A 17,457-nucleotide genomic window follows, 5' to 3' on the forward strand; every position below is an offset into this window, starting at 1 on the left:
AAAAATTTTGGCCCAACTTGTGTAGTTTTGAATTTTGTTAAAATACCTCATATACATAGTTATCGCCGCAGCTTCGTACAAATTTACATAGATAAATTAATTTATTAATATGGCTTTATAGTAACCATATGGTACATTAAAAGTCAGTTAAAATGTCCCTTTATCGAGTTGTCAATTAAAAAGAATAAGGCTATTGAAAAAATAAATAAAACACACTCATCATTATAATAAAATATTATTATCAGTTCGTGTTGAGTATCAAAACAACATTAAAATAATGATCCATATATACACCTATAACACTTACAATTATAGTATTACAATTAATTAATTTCTACTGTACATACAATTAGTACATTATACATTTTATGTAGATATTTTCGAATTCGTCTCGCCCCGACTTGCCGTTTCGTATTACATCACATCATATTACTTATTTACAATATTAAAATTAACATTTTAGTCAATTTTGTCATAGAGCCGTGTATTAAAGCCAACAGCGATAAGCCATATAAAAAAGAACAATGGCTGAATAGTTCAATGACTGTCATTAAAAAAGAAAACAAATTCTGAACGTCACGAACAAATGACAATTAGCAAAAAAAAACAAATGTGAATATTTTTGTTCAATTATAACAGAAAATTGTGTCAATTACATGAAGGTAATGAAATAAACGTAATAAATCGTTTAAGTACATTCCATTTCTCAATCAACTTGAACGTAAAACTGTAATTATTATGAGACTAACATGTTTTAGAGATCTTAACATTGCTTCCGAAAAAAAACTATGCTTTTGTATTGTATGTTTGCATCGTTAAACTCCATGAATTATAAATACACGTAGCATTAGAATCGATACTTCAGTATAAGCCAAGGTTTTACCGAAGCCTTGTAGTCAACAAAGGCATTGTTGCAGTCAAGAACTTGCATAATACATCTTATACGTAGTAGGCCGTATTGATTTCTACATCCGTAGAAAAAGAAAGTAATCTATATTCTCTTTGATAGTCGCTCAAGATTAGTGACAAAAACCTCCTTTCCTCAAGTCTGTGGTACTAATAGTCAACGAAGTGTCGTTGTTCCAAAAATATTATTTTCATACGTAATTTTAAAAGTTTATTTTGTAGTTTATTGCTAGCATCGTTGTTTCCAAGTAGTCATTTATTTTTAAGTAGATTCAGTGGCTTTTCTGAATGGCCTGTCTCATTGGTCGGGAATAAACAGCTTTGTAAGGCACTCTGAATTAATTTGCTTACAATAATAAGTTCTGCTGCTATTATAAATATCAATAGTTCAACTACAACAGCAGAATTTAAGGCCAAAAGCTACAATCGTATTTTTCGATTGACATATGAAAAGAGCGAGTGTGTCAACCAAGATGCCTAAGATGAATAGCAAATAGGTATAAAAATACATTGACATATAGTATTTTTACACACCGTTAAACATAGATTAGACACAAGTTTGATAATTTATAACAAATTTACTTCTATAACAATTTCATAGTGGTCCAAACTTCATGTTTTCTATCCTATATCACTTCTCAAGCAACGAATCAACACTGTACACAACATTTTCCAATAGACTTTAATATAACAGTCCAAATTTAATATAATTTAACTTAGACAAAAGAGTTTCTTCCAGAATGTTTTCTTTCCGTGCCTGATTGGTAGGCCGGCCAAGATGGCGGCGTCGAAGGCGTCTTTCAGCTGTTTTCTTGTCTTCGCCGACGTCTCTATGTAGACTGCGTTGATTTTAGTAGCTAATGCTCTTGCTTCGGCGTCTGAGACCACGTGCTCGCCGCGGCCCTGGAGATGTAATACAACGTGGTTATGCTTAGGCTAGTAATAAATAGAAAGGAATTACTTTTTGAATGTAGGGTATTTCTTTACAGCCTTATTTGGCTTATTTTACTATGATATGAAATTATTATCCATAATAAACTATCTAGAACATAAATGATTTGCTAGAAGCGAGGAACTCGTAATGCAAAAACAATAGGTCTAAAATCACTTCACTCGTTCATTTAAAAATATGCGACGGCTAGAGGGCCTCCTAACTGTACATGGTAGACTTGTAATAAACAAAAACCAAAAAGACATTCCATGACCAATGACGTCATCAATTAATACCTTTAAAGTCTGCAGCACCCTCGAGTCCTGCGCGAGGTCGCTCTGCGTGCCAACCAGTATGAGCGGCGCGTTGACGTTAGCCACGGCTTTGGTCCACCGCTCCGCCACCGACCGGAACGTCTCGGGTCGCACCACGGAGAAGCACAGCATCAGCACGTCGGTGCCAGGGTAGCACAGCTCACGGAGCTCTGACATCGAATCCTGGAAATATAATGGTAAAGTTAGATGACGTCTTTGCTGATTATTCATTCGTGACACTTGAAGACGAAGAAGGAACGTAGGTGGGTTTTAGTAAAAGCACAGATTACTAAATAGTTACTACGTAAGTAAAAGTCTGAAATTAAATTCCCTTCAGGTGGAGTCTTAATGATTTGCCTGCAATAAGGCTTTCCGTAGGTGTTAAGTACTATGGAAGTAGTTATAAGAGTAACAGCGTATTCAGTTATTACCAAGATATAATAGGAGACAGATGTATGAAATGGTGGTAAAACCCTTATGATTACTTATGAACATTAAAAAACGAACATAACATTACAATCACTAATTGGGTTTTCTGATGTGCTTTAAGTGTTAACAAAAGGTATCGGCCTATTATCTCATTACATAAATAACGCATTTTAGCTAAATATGGAAGTAAAAGCACTCAACCTCTTTAGAATACTAAACACTTGTTAAAAAAATTTAATATAATTTATTTCCACTTATTATGCAGTCGGTTATACACAAATGATACATCGAAAGTTTCAAACTGATACTTTTCGTATTAAAAAGCAATTTATAAGCGCAGCATACAAAGGGCTGACTGAAGTTCTCAAATAACGCATAACGGTGAGACAGCGCGCCATGCGACTTGCGAGCGAGTTCAACGAACACATTTGATAATAACTGTACATCATAATTACTCTGACCGACTAATTACGTTTGATAACAATTAAATACATCGATTTTATGCATCGAAGAGTTCTTTATCAATGTTTACTTGACACAAACCATCTTGTTTTCTAATTCAGTTGGCACTGTATTCACATCCTATTAGAGACAATTTATCAGCGAATCACACAGTGTATGACTTAAACCTTTTTTATTATTTTGGTTTTGCTAAAAGCCCTTCGTATCAAAGTCTAAAGTACAGTTTTAAAGTATTAAATGCATACCACAAACGACCGACTTTTAAATTCGGCTTTCAAATGAAACGTGACCCAAACGCGCCATTACATTCTGTACTTCTCTTTTTAAATTCAAAATATTGACTATTATTTAAGCTTACTAACATAGATATTCGTTATTGGACATACTTTTATGATTCTAAATTCAAAAGTGTATCAACCTATTTTGTGAATTCACGCAGCGTGTAAACAAAACGCGATAAAAACATTTTGTTTAGAGTATGGACGCTAAGTCACTATGTATAAGTGAAAGTCTGTCAGTAAGTAACGATTGACGAACCATTTCTGGTCGGTTATCGAAGGGTTGTGTAATATTCATGTCCGAGAGGACGCCTTATACAGATTTTGTATCGGACATTGATTGAAAAGATTGTGGGGTTTTGATATCGGGTCCATACTTAGACTTGTGACAGCCACTGACATTTCATACTTTGCGACAGCTCTCACATTTGGAAGAGTTTTTGAATGGCTTTGTTAAAGTCACTTGTTGTCCAAATTCTGAAGGAGCACAGGCCAAAGTTTAACCAACGTGTCGGAAATATATTCCTCTCAAAACCTACCATTTTTTTTAAAGGACTCACGCCGTAAGTAATTAATCCTTGTGTCGCGGGTCGTTTCACAAACATACAAATCACGTGCACAATGACAACCAGCCTCAGAACAAGCATTCGTGGATCACAAAAATGATTGTCCTACGAGAGGATCGAATTCGCGACACGAAGCACTCAGCTTTTTTGGCGTCGTGACCTCAACCACTGGGCTATCAGTCATTACATCACAAACACTTTAAAACATGAAAATTAATGACAGCTAATAAATAAAAGCGAGATGCCTACGTTTTCCCGAATGCTCTTGAGGACTTTCACTAATTTCTCATTCAGTAAAATGACGAACGTGAGTACATTTCACTTTCATTGTAATTCATAGACTATTGGAGTTTCATATCAATAAACTGCCACGTACATAGGACTATTGACCTTTCCGAACGAATTAGAAACCAGCGAAACAAAAGAATTGCATAGCCAATCATTTGAAGCAACATACAATCTGAATTGAGAAAATCCCCTTTCGAAATTGGGCGTTAAAGAGGAATTATGTTCGGTACTGTTAATTAAAACTTAATTCATAAAATATAATATTAGAAAAGACAGAAATCTTCTCGTTATGCCCCTGAAAGTGACGCCCGGTAACACATTTCTCTCTATTTTAAATTACGAATCGTTTTCACTATATAAGCTTGTTTATAGAAGGTACTTCTTCAAATCTAAGTTAAAGCACTGATTTAAGATCATTTCTACATAATACATATTCATATTTATAACAAAGACGTTTCATATCTTAATGAGTACATTCAACAAGTGATGAGATACAAGCTACTTAATGTCCATATCAGATACTACAATCTTTCCGCAATTGAAACAGCGATAAAAGTCTTTGATGCATTTCCAACTGCAAACAAAACAGAATCGCTATTATGTAATGAATACATTAAATGAATAAATTAGAGAATGGGCCAAAGAGTATTTACGTATTTTCTTATAAAATACATCATATTTTTTTTTATGAACTTTACGCTGAAGTACTAAAATAGTGTTTTTTTTAATTCTTTACTGTTTGTTGTGTTTTTTTACTATTCCACATTCTGTCTCATGTTTTTTCTGTCATTCATCACGTATAGCTGTAAATACAGACAACTAATTAGGAACGTCTTTAAGTTAAGTATTTTGTCTGCATTCAAAGTGTTTTGCACTTCCTAATATGTTTCGGTAATCTCTACATTATTATGACATAATATAGCGTTGTAGCATTGTATTAATCTACTAATATCATAAATCAAGATAGAAAGTTAAAAAAAAAATCTTTCTTATGATTTTAAGTCATCGAATTTTAAACTTTCTTTCGAACGGTAGCCAGTACCCGGCAGTTATACATTTCGACTAACTACAGGTACGCATGCATACCGGCAGTAAATTTAAAGCTGTAACTTCATGCAAATAAAATGACGTTGGTTCACCGAAACGGGTACTTCATCAAGTTTTTCAATAGACTCGTATTCTGTCATGCGAAACATACGACGTGACGATGAAAGCCATTGTGAGAACCGAACGGATCGTCAACGAGATTCAAACATTGCACACAACACACAATAGACATATTCGTACAATGCCGAATATAATAATGCATGTATGTTGGTGTTCGGGCTGCATGCTCGTACCAACAGGTTTGGATTTTAAAGTTCGACAGTCTCTGTATAATAGAGTTTTTGTAGAGAAACTACGACGGACTCGCATTACTGAGGGTCCCCCTTACAAATATGCTACTCAACAACTACACTTCCGTTCATGAGATACAGCCTTCTGACGGACGGACAGAAACATAGAGAGTGGTGCCTTAGTAATAACACAGGTTCCGTTTTCATCCTTTCGATACAGCTCTCTAAAAATTAGAACAGATATAAGAGTTATATTTATATCGCTATGTTGTTTAATTGATTTGATCAAGTTAATTGATTACCTGACGACCAGATGAGTCACCTGACCTTACGTTAGATTTGGTAGCAGAACTGGACAGGTGAAAACAGCTTAATATTATCACATTTTTCGCAGAGTTCAATACTTTTAAGGAATACGTATTTTGTCTCTTCCAACGGTAGTGTTATTTATTACATACCTCTCTTAGCCGTAGAAACACAATCAGCCGTATTCTTACATGGATGTAAAAGTTTAACAAAGAGACCATGAACGTAAATAGGTTAGTACTAGAGTCGTTAATATAAACAGTTTCCTACATTCATCGTTACGCAATACACATCCGTGTTTCGCGTCATGAATGAAGCGAGGCAGGTGATAAACCACCTTCACATGCTATTGTTACGCACAAGCACAAAGCTGCACATCTTGCCCTGCACAGGTAGAGAAACTGTGGGAAACAGGCACGTTGATTTATTAAAAAAAAACAGAATCCGCGTAGGCGACGGGTATAGAACTTATAGATCAGTGCACGTGCTATTTTTTTTTTTAATATTTGCCGCCTTTTGTTAATTCCAATATGGCGCCGCTCTGCCAGGTGACGTTAGACCGTGAGATCGTTGCCATATTGTATGCGTTTTCTGTTATGTTTCGTGTTAACCGATGAAACAAAGGTTGTTTGCGAATCTGATCAGTGAAATTATCGTAAGCCGGTAATCTAATGATAGTGCTGATTTTGTGATCGTTTGAAATTATGTCATGGCGCTCGTACGCGATAAGGAAACCAAGGACGGATAGTAATCGTCTTTGTATGTCCAAATGTTGAAAGATATTAGGAAACAAATAGTGATAGACGCGGTTAAAATATGCAGTGAAATTTGGAAAACTAACTAACTAACTAGTTACCATAAACGATTTTCATATACTTCTGACCCATATTCGATTTAGAGAAAAGATTTAGGTAACATACGAATGACATTCTCGTTTAGTGAGGGTCGTGTTGTTTAAACGAACACGATTGTCTAAAACCGTGATAAAATGCAATAATATTGGATTGTATTTAACACGGATTTACTTAGCCTAAGGTAATAATTAACTGTTCAACAGTTAACGCTCCAGGACACTCTCGCGTGAGCAGGCTCATTGCTATGCAAATTCTTAAAGTGCGATAATTTAATACATGCTGAGCATGCATCGTGTTGCATGAGTTCACTTATAACTACTACTCGAAAACTGGTTGTGGTCGTTTGTGAAATGTGGTGGTGACCACAAAAATACGGGAAAGATTGAAAACATGAAAATTATAATTATACCAAAATTTATTGAAACAAGACAAAAAATAGAAAATAATCCCACGGGAACATAAAATCGGGATAAACACCCTCATAGTGTTAATCCAGGTTATAAACTATCTATGTACCAAGTTTTGTCTTGATCCGTTCAGTGGTTTTTACGTGAAAGATTAACAAACATTCAACATAGAAACTTAACATACCTTCGCGTTCGTAATATTCGTAGGATGGGCTATAGTATAGTAAGTAGCACTTATACCAAATGAAGAGGCAACACCCCTTAATACATTTCACTGATTCCTAAGTGCCCTAGCTGAGACAAAAAGAACGGTCCAACAAACTTCACAACACAAAATGATAATAAATTGTACATCTTATTGACAATGGTAAACTAAGCTGGATCTGTGTCTATCCACAAGCGAAACGCAAAACTTGTTCCAGTAGGTCTTCTTAGTGAAAAGAGGTCTTAAGTCTTAAGTGTCTTAACTTAAAATGGGGCAGAAACAGGGTGGTGTAAAATGTAAAGAGTATTTATTATAAGTTATTTAAAGCCTTGCATGTTGTAATGTTTTTACTTCAGGGTATTAATAACTTACCATCATATTACCACGTATATCATGAAGTTATAAGATTTTTTTTTTCATAAATTGCATTATTTTGAGCCTTTAGTCTTTTTATTAACAGCTTTTGAAGGATTTTAATTCCATTAATTTATCGATTAATTATAGAGCCAATATATAAAGACGATACAAACAAAAGATTTGTCTTTCCATCGCTCTATACTGCACATTGTGGAACATCTGTTTCCCACAACAATATTACCAAGAAACCTTGTACTTTAAAGCTATGAGCAATATAAACATATTATCTCACCTGTCCAGCAGTATCACAGATTTCTACGCAGAGTGGTCTATCATCCACGTCCACCACAACTGAAACAAACAAACAAACAATTAGCAACTAATGTTCAACTCTATGGCTCTTTGTTCTAAGGTAAAGACAGTTCTTAGACCGGGTAACTCTGTGGTTTGGTGAAGTAATTAGGGAATTAGTGTCGAGAATAAATATCATGATAACATGTCAAGTCTTATGTAGGAGATAGTTTTTTAACTAATAGATCTAAATATTAATGGGTAAATGAAAATGAATAAGGAGTGAACCTGAATTTATTTTATCATAATTTAAACCACATATATTTGGAGTTAAGTAATGTAGTCTAAATACGTAGAAATAGACATTTCAGAGAGACTCACTGTTACAGCTAAGCGTTAAAATTCCAATTATTTCAAATTACGCAACTTTTACTTAGCAACAAGATTCAACGTAGCTCTCGTAGTAACTTTATTGTATACAAGATAGGCGATTGTGTAACAAAATAGTAATATTTCAAATAGCAATGTGAACACGCTTTATAAACTGCGCGGGTTACCGAGCCAAGCAAAGTTAGGTAACAAACTTGATTCTGTGCTGTCTAACAATAGAATTCACTACCAAAGTCACACTGGTTACGAGTATATTAAGATAGTAAAAACGCAACATAATTAAATTCTAGACTTTCTAAATTAATCTGTATTATAAAGATAAGTATGATTAAGAGACGTCATGAGGTAATCTCCGTAAATACTGGACTGATTTTGATAATGTTACTTTTACAAATATATAAGCTACGCTATTTGTATGTGAACCCATCGTGTAGTTTTTATATAATTTTATACAAATGTTAAATTATGTCTTGACATGATATTTATTTACCAATGGTAGGGCGCCATAGCAAACCAGTTAGGAATTGAGAATTTGCAACTTAATTATTACTTCATACCGCACAGTGTCAAAGGTGCTAGACTGACAGATTTAGCTGTTAGTCCTCGTTTTGAAAGTTATTAGGCTCTTTACTAACAAATTAACTAAGTATGGCTAGAAATAAGTTCTTATCTATTATCATTAAGCGCGATATAACGAATGGATGCTAAGACTAGTCTGTTGCAAAATGCCTCCCATGGGAGGTAATATACATTTTCATGTAACGACCATAAGTCCATAATAACAAGGTTATGACTTCGTGAAAGAATAATAGCTTTGCAAGCCGCAATGGAAGATAAGTATTTTTTTCATAGTCCGTAGAGAAAGTAAGTGAACATTTCTTACACATATAAAAAAGTTACCTAAATATTATACAATATTATGTCACGCCCCTTAACCCTTCACAAAGTAGCGTTCCAACAAAGAGCTGCAAAAACAATTACATAAAACTACAATAATGTCAAACGGTATTTTTAATGTGGCAACACTGGACACATGATACGTCAAGTCACCCTCGGCCCGGATACGCGCGGTAAACAGCGAATGGCCGAACATCCTGGCTTTTGTTCTGAAACCTGTATAACACTAGCCTACCAGTAGTTGTTAGCAATGGCGTTTCGTAATAAAAAGTTATTGTTTGATAATTTAATTGGTGCTTTTGTACACGTGAATTATGTTTTTTGTTCAGACTCGTTATTTATTGTAACCCCACAATTTTATTAGAGTATTTGTGTTTTTTTTTATAAAGATAAAATGAGATGAAAATTCCCAGTAAATTAGGAATAGCTTTTGAACTTGAACTTTTAAAACTCGGTAACATCAGAAATAAACCTTCTTTAGAACTGTCAAATAAACCTGGAAAAAACTTTAAACTGTTCATAAATAGGGAAATGAATACTTTTATCCAAGGTTTGCAAATTAACAAAAAACATTGACTTTTAAAACCGTATCAAGTTACTTTAGCTCAAACCGTTAAGTCCAGAGCCATGAAATCATATCAACCAAAGCGAAGAGGAATATTGTAAGTTCATAAAAAGAACGTTAAAACGGTTTCCAATAAAAAGGAGGTCAGATTATTATAAAAAAATATAAAAAAAGTTGCTGAAATCGAGAGCGTAACAGGCTGTATGTCTAAAGTCCAGTGCCTCGGGTGAGTCACCGCGGCCGCGTAGCCGTGACCGTGTCACACGATCCTTGTGTACCTATTAGATAAGTTGATGGTTTTATTGGATTTAGTCTCGGATACACATTCGAACAGACATGTATACAGAATGTATAGGGGTAAAACAACAAAAAAATATTGTACTTAGGGTTAGGATTAAGTTTGTAAATAAAGAATAAAAAAAACGCTTGTGTGGCCTGATTCATCTAAATTTGATACAAAAAAATCTCTCGCATAATTTTGATATCAAAGTAGGTACACCTAAATAAAACTGTCCCATTTATCAAGAGGTCAATCAAAGCAGTTTGTACTTGACTCATCAATAAAGGAATTTACAGATGATAGTGGGAGGTCTCTAAATAAATCGTAATCCAGATCGAATTAAAAATGAGGTCATAAGTGTATCTCTTAATATTTACGAAGATTACAGCGAAATATTGCAAAAAGTTCTATAAACGTGTGTTTTATAAAAAGAGTCTCAACATCATAGTTGTTTATTTAACAACACGGAATAACAAAATGTCGCGATCTCAGTTAAGATGCGCGACGTGGACGAATGACCTCGTGTCGTTGCCAGTAAAATAAACTAGACTAAGGAAACAAACATGCAGCCTGGGGTCAACAGTCACAGAGAACGTACGAAGTCAAGTGACGAGAATTTTGCATACATTTCTACATAGACATCACACGACGTTCGTTAACACTGGCCATTGAACTTATTGCCTTCACGGCTATTGCAGCTGTAAGGAACTGTTTCAATATTACGTGTGCCACAAAAGAAAAATAATACAGAGCAACTTTGAAAATGGAAAAGCTTCCTCGAGCTTCTCGAATATTTAAAAAGAGAAGTTTATATCGAAGAACGTTTGTTTTAAAAAGAAAACTTCACAAGACCATTTTGCTTGTAAGCTTTTAACTCTACATATTCAAGGCGAGCCTTTCTGTAACTTATCTAAAGTAAGTTAAGTACGGTTTTACGTAAAATACGCGTATGCTGCATAAATATATATTTTTAGAGATACGCTCTAGTTTATTAGTAAGTGGTGAGCATACAGAGAGCATAATCTAATTTGCAACCTTTACTTGCCATTTGGCACAGTTCGCCGGCCTGGCAACCTCGATTAGATGGCGCCTCTCTGACCTTCCTGAACGCCTGGTACAACTTGACCTATCATCAAATAAAGACTCTTATTTATGTTAAAGTAAACATAATGATATTGTGTCATAAAAAAATAATACTCACTGAATACTGGCCTCAAATTTTATTGTTCGAAATAAAAATCAAACTTTTTAACCACTTCGATCAGAGGGTCTACCACCACGTCCTTAGTACCTTGTAGCTGTAAAAGAGAGATGCCGCTTTCCAAAATGTATGCACTGTCTCGCTTACGCAATTTTAATAGTGTTCATATAAGAGGTGGTTATAGAGCCCAGAACTAAATGGTTGCTTAACCACATTTTTTACGGTAGCAATACTTAACTGGTCAATTCACCCAGTATTAAATAAACTTGGTGAATGTGACCACAGGAAGAGCGGTCGCTTAGTCACCATTACAGAGTACCACCGACACGAAATAGGCTTTACCGATAAACTTAAACGGATGTGACAATGATCGTGAAATAATACGAGGATTACGTCATGAATTCCTGCCTGAATTCCTCTGTTGTGTGTGTTACGTCGCATTGTTTTTGAACAAGACTATTTTCAAACTACTTAAAAAAATGAATATTATTAATTATATGGTTCATAAATAATGTGGTTTTCTTTTTTAATTTTGTTCTCACAGAGCTTCACCCTAGGTGGACCGGTTTTGATTATTCCACGCATGTAAACACTAATTCCCAGTTTCAAGGTGGTGTTTGGTGTAGGATCATAAAAATTTAGGAGTTATTTCTCTGGCAAAAGTAAATGAAGTCAGCACAGTCCTAAATTGTTGATTTCTGGACATCTATGAGTCAGTGGAAATTCGGTTTACAACTGAACTATCTTTCAGTACCGGCTCAAATTTTCTGTTTGATAACAAATCGAAAGTAAATTCATCGTCTATATCAAAGTTAATTACTTTGGTACATTGGTGTACATTTTATGTTAATAAAGAGCGGACAGGGTAATCAGTCCTAACCTTAATAGCCGATGATTTTAGTGTGCCGTTAAATTAGGTCCGATTTAACGACGGCCCGTGGTTTTTATAGTGGCCCGAGTTTACGAGTGCGCGGCATAATGGCGCGAACCGTTTAAATGTTGCCATTCTACAAAAACATTAACAGCTGAGAAGCCAACGGCCTGAATTCGCTATTTAATTGCAGTCCAGCAATTATTCTTTGGACTCGAAGAAAAGGTTTTAATGTCACTGTCTGCACTGTTTTATTTCTTGAGGTAAGCCTCTCTAGAACCACGACATTAAAATTTGTGCAAGTGATAAAGATGATCAAATTGCTTGTATTGAAATGACAGGTTAAAGTCACGTGATATGACTCTGAAAATAATTGTCATTTTTAAACATTTGAGCGTCTTGACTTGGTTTATCCGTACATAAAGGAATAGGGAACCCTATTACTGAAACACCACTGTAAGTCCGTCACCAGGCTGTATCTCATGAACCGTGAAAGCAAGACTGACAGTATAAAAAAATAGCTTTTTTTGCTGTGGGTGACAAATAACTTTGAGGGATTGCGGTTTTCCGATTATTCATCTTTAACCTATTTATGCGTAGCTCTATGTCGCGAATCGCAGTTTATCGATTCTTTTTATTTTTCGCACATAAACTCCTTTATAAGTTCATGAGAACTTTTCCATATAACAATTAGCTCTTGTCGATTCAATCGCAAAGAAATAAGGTTATAGTTGATTAAACAAATTGCTTACGGCATTATAATGACAATAGACGATCTACATTACAACTTCAATTGTTAATTGTCGCAGGTGGAATAACATGACGTACCTAATAGATACTTATTTCCAAGGTTATTAATATTTTACTGTATATTGGTAGATAGGACTGTAAAAAGGCTGTCTTCTTGTAAAGGGCTGTCCTATAAAATCAAAAGATTTTATTCCGTTTTTCAGGCGCTTTTAAAACGTTACAGTAGTGGCTCTAGGTGCAAGGCTCCAAATTGTCATTCCTATGGCCCGGCAAGAAACTCTATTTTACATGAAACGATGATGTATTTTTTCGTGTTCCTTTTATTAAATACACAATTTTTTAAGGGCTGCTTTTGTTCAGTACTGTCCCTATACGTATCCAAAAAGGTATTATCGTAATGTTTTTTTTTTGTTTCCGCTGTTATTCTATAATCTATATTATAATATTCTTCTGCATGTTATTCCGAGAGAGCAGTCTAAATATAGGTACATATTGGAAACTCGGTAATTGCGAATATACATACATTATAGTATTACGTATAAATATATTATGACAGTTACCGTACTTCCTCACAACACAGTCTGATATCATGTTTAACCGGGAAATCAGTACGTCCTGTCCAGCTATTACATGCAATTATGACGTAAATAGATGCCAACACGTGACAAAACTCTCCAATATACACGAATAAAGGTGAAACATGAAAGAGCAAGGTCACCCAAATATCACGATGTCGAATATAATAAGGTATTGTGTGGATACCATCACGCCATTATCAGCTGAATATCAATGGCCGCCGTACGAACAAAAGATTAAAAGTCAATGATCATTTATGCATTGAATTTATGAAACTGAACTGAAACAAAAGGGAAGATGTCAAGTATTTAACACTTAGGTAATTGGTAATCGTTTTTGGGACCGTTTTGCGCAATGAAACTGCATTGAACTTATTTTAAACTTTCGTTTCGAAGACTACAACTGGCCAAAAAAAAAGTAACTTAAATTTTCTTAGACTGGCCAGAAAGCCACGAAACATATAAAAAATACGATATATATAATTCTATTTTTAAACCTCACATCAGTAACCATAAAATTTCTCCACACTCTTAACGTAAGTGATTTGTTGTCCAAACAAGGTCTACTCAGAAACATTTGTTATTACTGAATTGATATTGTTTACACAATTCGTCATTGTCCGCCATAATGTTTGCCTTCTTTCATATAAACACGAGGGCAATTATCACGTGTTTATATCGGACATTCCCAGATGCAAGTACAAATATATTTGGTATAGATTGATTGACGTTAAGGAAGAGTTTAGAATTTTAATGCGATCTCCTGGTTTTATAACCTCGTTTCTGGTCGCCATAAAAAGGAATAAGACCACCGCAGATGCGTACAGCCGTACAGTCGATCACGGATATCACAGAGTCATACTAACTGGTTATTACTGAGAGGAAGCCATTAACTAATCTTGTATAGTATTATGTTTGATTATAGTATACTCAAGGATAAGACAAAATGAGTGTATGAAGGATTTCAGCACGTTCGTTGTGGTGTAATTTGTTCATTCACTTTTTATATTACCTTGCACTTTAAGTTTTTTATAGTTAGACATTACTTCTCATATTTTTAACGAAAATATTTCAGTGAAATGAAATGAAATGAAATTATTTATTCTGCAAATAGGATATTTTTTATCACTTTTACATGTCTTTTTTGAGAACGATGGAGCCGACTCACAGCTACTGCCCAGTCAACTGACAGCTACTGTCAATGAATTACCAATAAACATACATAATTGTTTCTTTCATATAATAACGCACCTATTTATAGCTGAGATTCCTATCATAAGATAGATACACTTCAGAGTAATAAGAAATCGATTTCTTATCGATTGCACGTGACATTGTGTACCCATATTATTTACCTAGCAAACATTCCGAGACAAGTTAAATGTTGTTATAGTAAATATCTTGTGAATAAGGTGTAGCTCTGTCCTTGACAAAGAACTGCACAAGTAGGTTAGTAGGCCAAGTATGGTATACAACCTATTTGTTTCGAATTACATTGAAGATTGACATAATATGTGTCTTATTATGACACTTTACGGTCTAAAAATTACAATAAAACAGAAAAAAAGTACTGATTCTCAGCATGAAGGCTATTGAAAAAGGATTCGTCTGAAAACAAATAAAAATGGAAGAATATTCCTAATTCTATATTTAAAAACTAATTCAAATATTCCCGTTGCGAATACTTTGTCTGGCTTTGTCTATAGTATTCGTAAAATAAAATCTTTGTCTTTATTTTAGGCACACGCAAGCACGAAAAGGACTTTAGAAACATTATCGAGATTCGCTGACAACTCTTCTATTACCGATTCCACTAGATAGTCATTTAAGTTTTTACTGCTTATTGCTAGACACCCAGACGTAGAATAGAAATGTAAATTTATGATCCGTTATTCTGACGACCGTATCATGTTTAGGAACATGAACTAAGACTGTGTTTGTGTCGTAAGTAAATTGGTAATATAGGAAAATAAAAGTTTTTGACCTGTAGATATATGTATTATTAGTAGCGCGACTTTCCAGCATTAAGTCCAGATTGAGTCTGTAGAGCATTGGCCAAAACATGATTATACAAATAATACTTAATCTAATTGAGTCCGAGTGCATCTCGAGTACCTGCTACGTGACTGAATAGGTACCTACGCAGAGGGCCTCAAGAATATTATTGTAAATGTCGAAAGGAGACAGCGCACTGCAAGGCTTAGAACGACATCTCTTTTCATCTGCAACAGTACAAGGTACTTTAGGAGGAGGTAGTAGGCTCCCAGGTTTCTGATAATAGCGGCACGCTTTTGTCTCTCGGAAACTCAGCGTCAATCATTTTATTACGAATCGATTCTTAAATCGATTACTTTGAATCGAGAATAGAGTTAAAGACGAATAAATTATCGATAATAATTCCTCTTAGTCTTTTTTGTAGTTTTGCCGTATAAATAATGAGAAATGTTTTAATTAAATCTACTGTAACTCTTGAGCCGTCTCCCTAGTACAAAAATACTTGTACGTATCGGTTTCGTGTGTCTTTTGTTTTCCTTAAGAAAGGCTACCAAACTAATTGAAAGTTAAGCGTTCTAAAACTTCGAATCTTCTTTATACGTCTTCAAAGAAGAAACCAACACACAACGATCTAATACCAAATAAACCTATTCAAGCAAACACAACGTCATATAAAATACATGTTCTTCCCCACAACGGGCCACCAGTTGAGTGTTATTATCCCGCAACAATAATTCATGTGAGGCGATCCACTGACCTCCTTACACCAGTTGCACAGATATCGATCGTTACCCAGAGTTATTACCGTATTCTAGTGCATTCATCAATATTGCAGACTTACGGACCCGCTGGCCGCTACTTTACACAGTTGCGAATACAGATTCGACGTTTGTCGAATTAATTAAAATGGCATCGTTCTCAAATGTACGCGCACGAGATTCTTTTGCAGTGTACATTTTTTTTTGGACCAGGACTTTTCTGGCTATCTACGCTTTGGCTACTTTCCCGCCGTCTCAGGTACTTTTGTACATGATACTTCGTCGTCTACGAAATACTCTGCATTAGTTTATACACTCGAATTTGAAAATTGTCTGGACTTTAAAAGAGACTGCGACCCCTGAGTTTGTTTCGACATTTCTTCTTAGGGTAGTCAGCTAGGAAATGTCGGCTCCATCGTTCTCAAAGAAGACATGTAAAAGTGATAAAAAAATATCCTATTTGCAGAATAAATAATTTCATTTCATTTCATTACTTCAAAAAGGAGAAAATCCTTTGATAAAACATTGATTACAAATCATGCATTTATTTAGTAACAAATAATTCGTTATTCATTATTTCTGTATGCTAGTGGAGTGAGCTATCATTTTGGGTAAACTTAATTATAAATCTTTCACAAAAGTAACACCTAAATGTACGAATTAAAGAAGTGTGAAGTTGTGAACAGATATTTTAATGTTAAACATTTGTAGATACAATTAAATTAGATAAGATAACAGATTGATTTCAAGGAAAGTCTAAACAAACGTAGGTTTATCTTATTTCTATTTGCTTATCTTGTTAGAAATATTTCAACTGTAGTCAAAATAGACAATGAAAGGGTGAGGAAAGAGGGCGGTACTCTGCCCGCGGCGGTCTTACTCTTCACAAAAAAAGTAAAAATAGATGTAAAACAAAGACTATTTTAGTTGATGCATCAAGCATTAAATTACGAAATGTAAACCATCAATGAATGGGTTTATCAGTATAAGAAACGAGTTCAGTAAAGAAAACAGACAAAAATAATGCACTTATTTCGTTTTTATTTTACCTTCGACACATTGGAAATTGTTGTGTCGGATAGTGTAACAATAATTATGCATAATTTAACTGATTGCTGTAATGAGAATCATTTTGTAAATTGCAGCAACCTTCGGGAAATAAAAAATAGGTGGTTATTTGCGATAGTCGTTGAACCTTATACTAGGTTACCTATTAATTACATCCGCGTGTCAATTATACGATA

At 34.7% G+C, this 17,457-nt stretch overlaps 1 protein-coding gene across 1 annotated transcript in view; it reads right to left on the reverse strand.

Moving 5' to 3' along the window:
• Positions 1–219: 219 nt before the first annotated feature.
• LOC113502341 overlaps positions 220–17,457 on the reverse strand; it is a 45,864-nt gene continuing 28,626 nt past the window's right edge. Inside the window, exons 2-4 of the mRNA XM_026883880.1 lie at positions 7,933–7,991; positions 2,134–2,334; positions 220–1,809 (exon numbers count right to left, since the gene is read on the reverse strand). Of these exons, the coding sequence (XP_026739681.1) occupies positions 1,618–1,809; positions 2,134–2,334; positions 7,933–7,991 (452 nt within the window). The 3' untranslated portion in view covers positions 220–1,617. The remainder of the gene's footprint in view (positions 1,810–2,133; positions 2,335–7,932; positions 7,992–17,457) is intronic.

This window comes from Trichoplusia ni, chromosome 17 (assembly GCF_003590095.1).
Source record: "Trichoplusia ni isolate ovarian cell line Hi5 chromosome 17, tn1, whole genome shotgun sequence".
Lineage (NCBI taxonomy): Eukaryota > Metazoa > Arthropoda > Insecta > Lepidoptera > Noctuidae > Trichoplusia > Trichoplusia ni.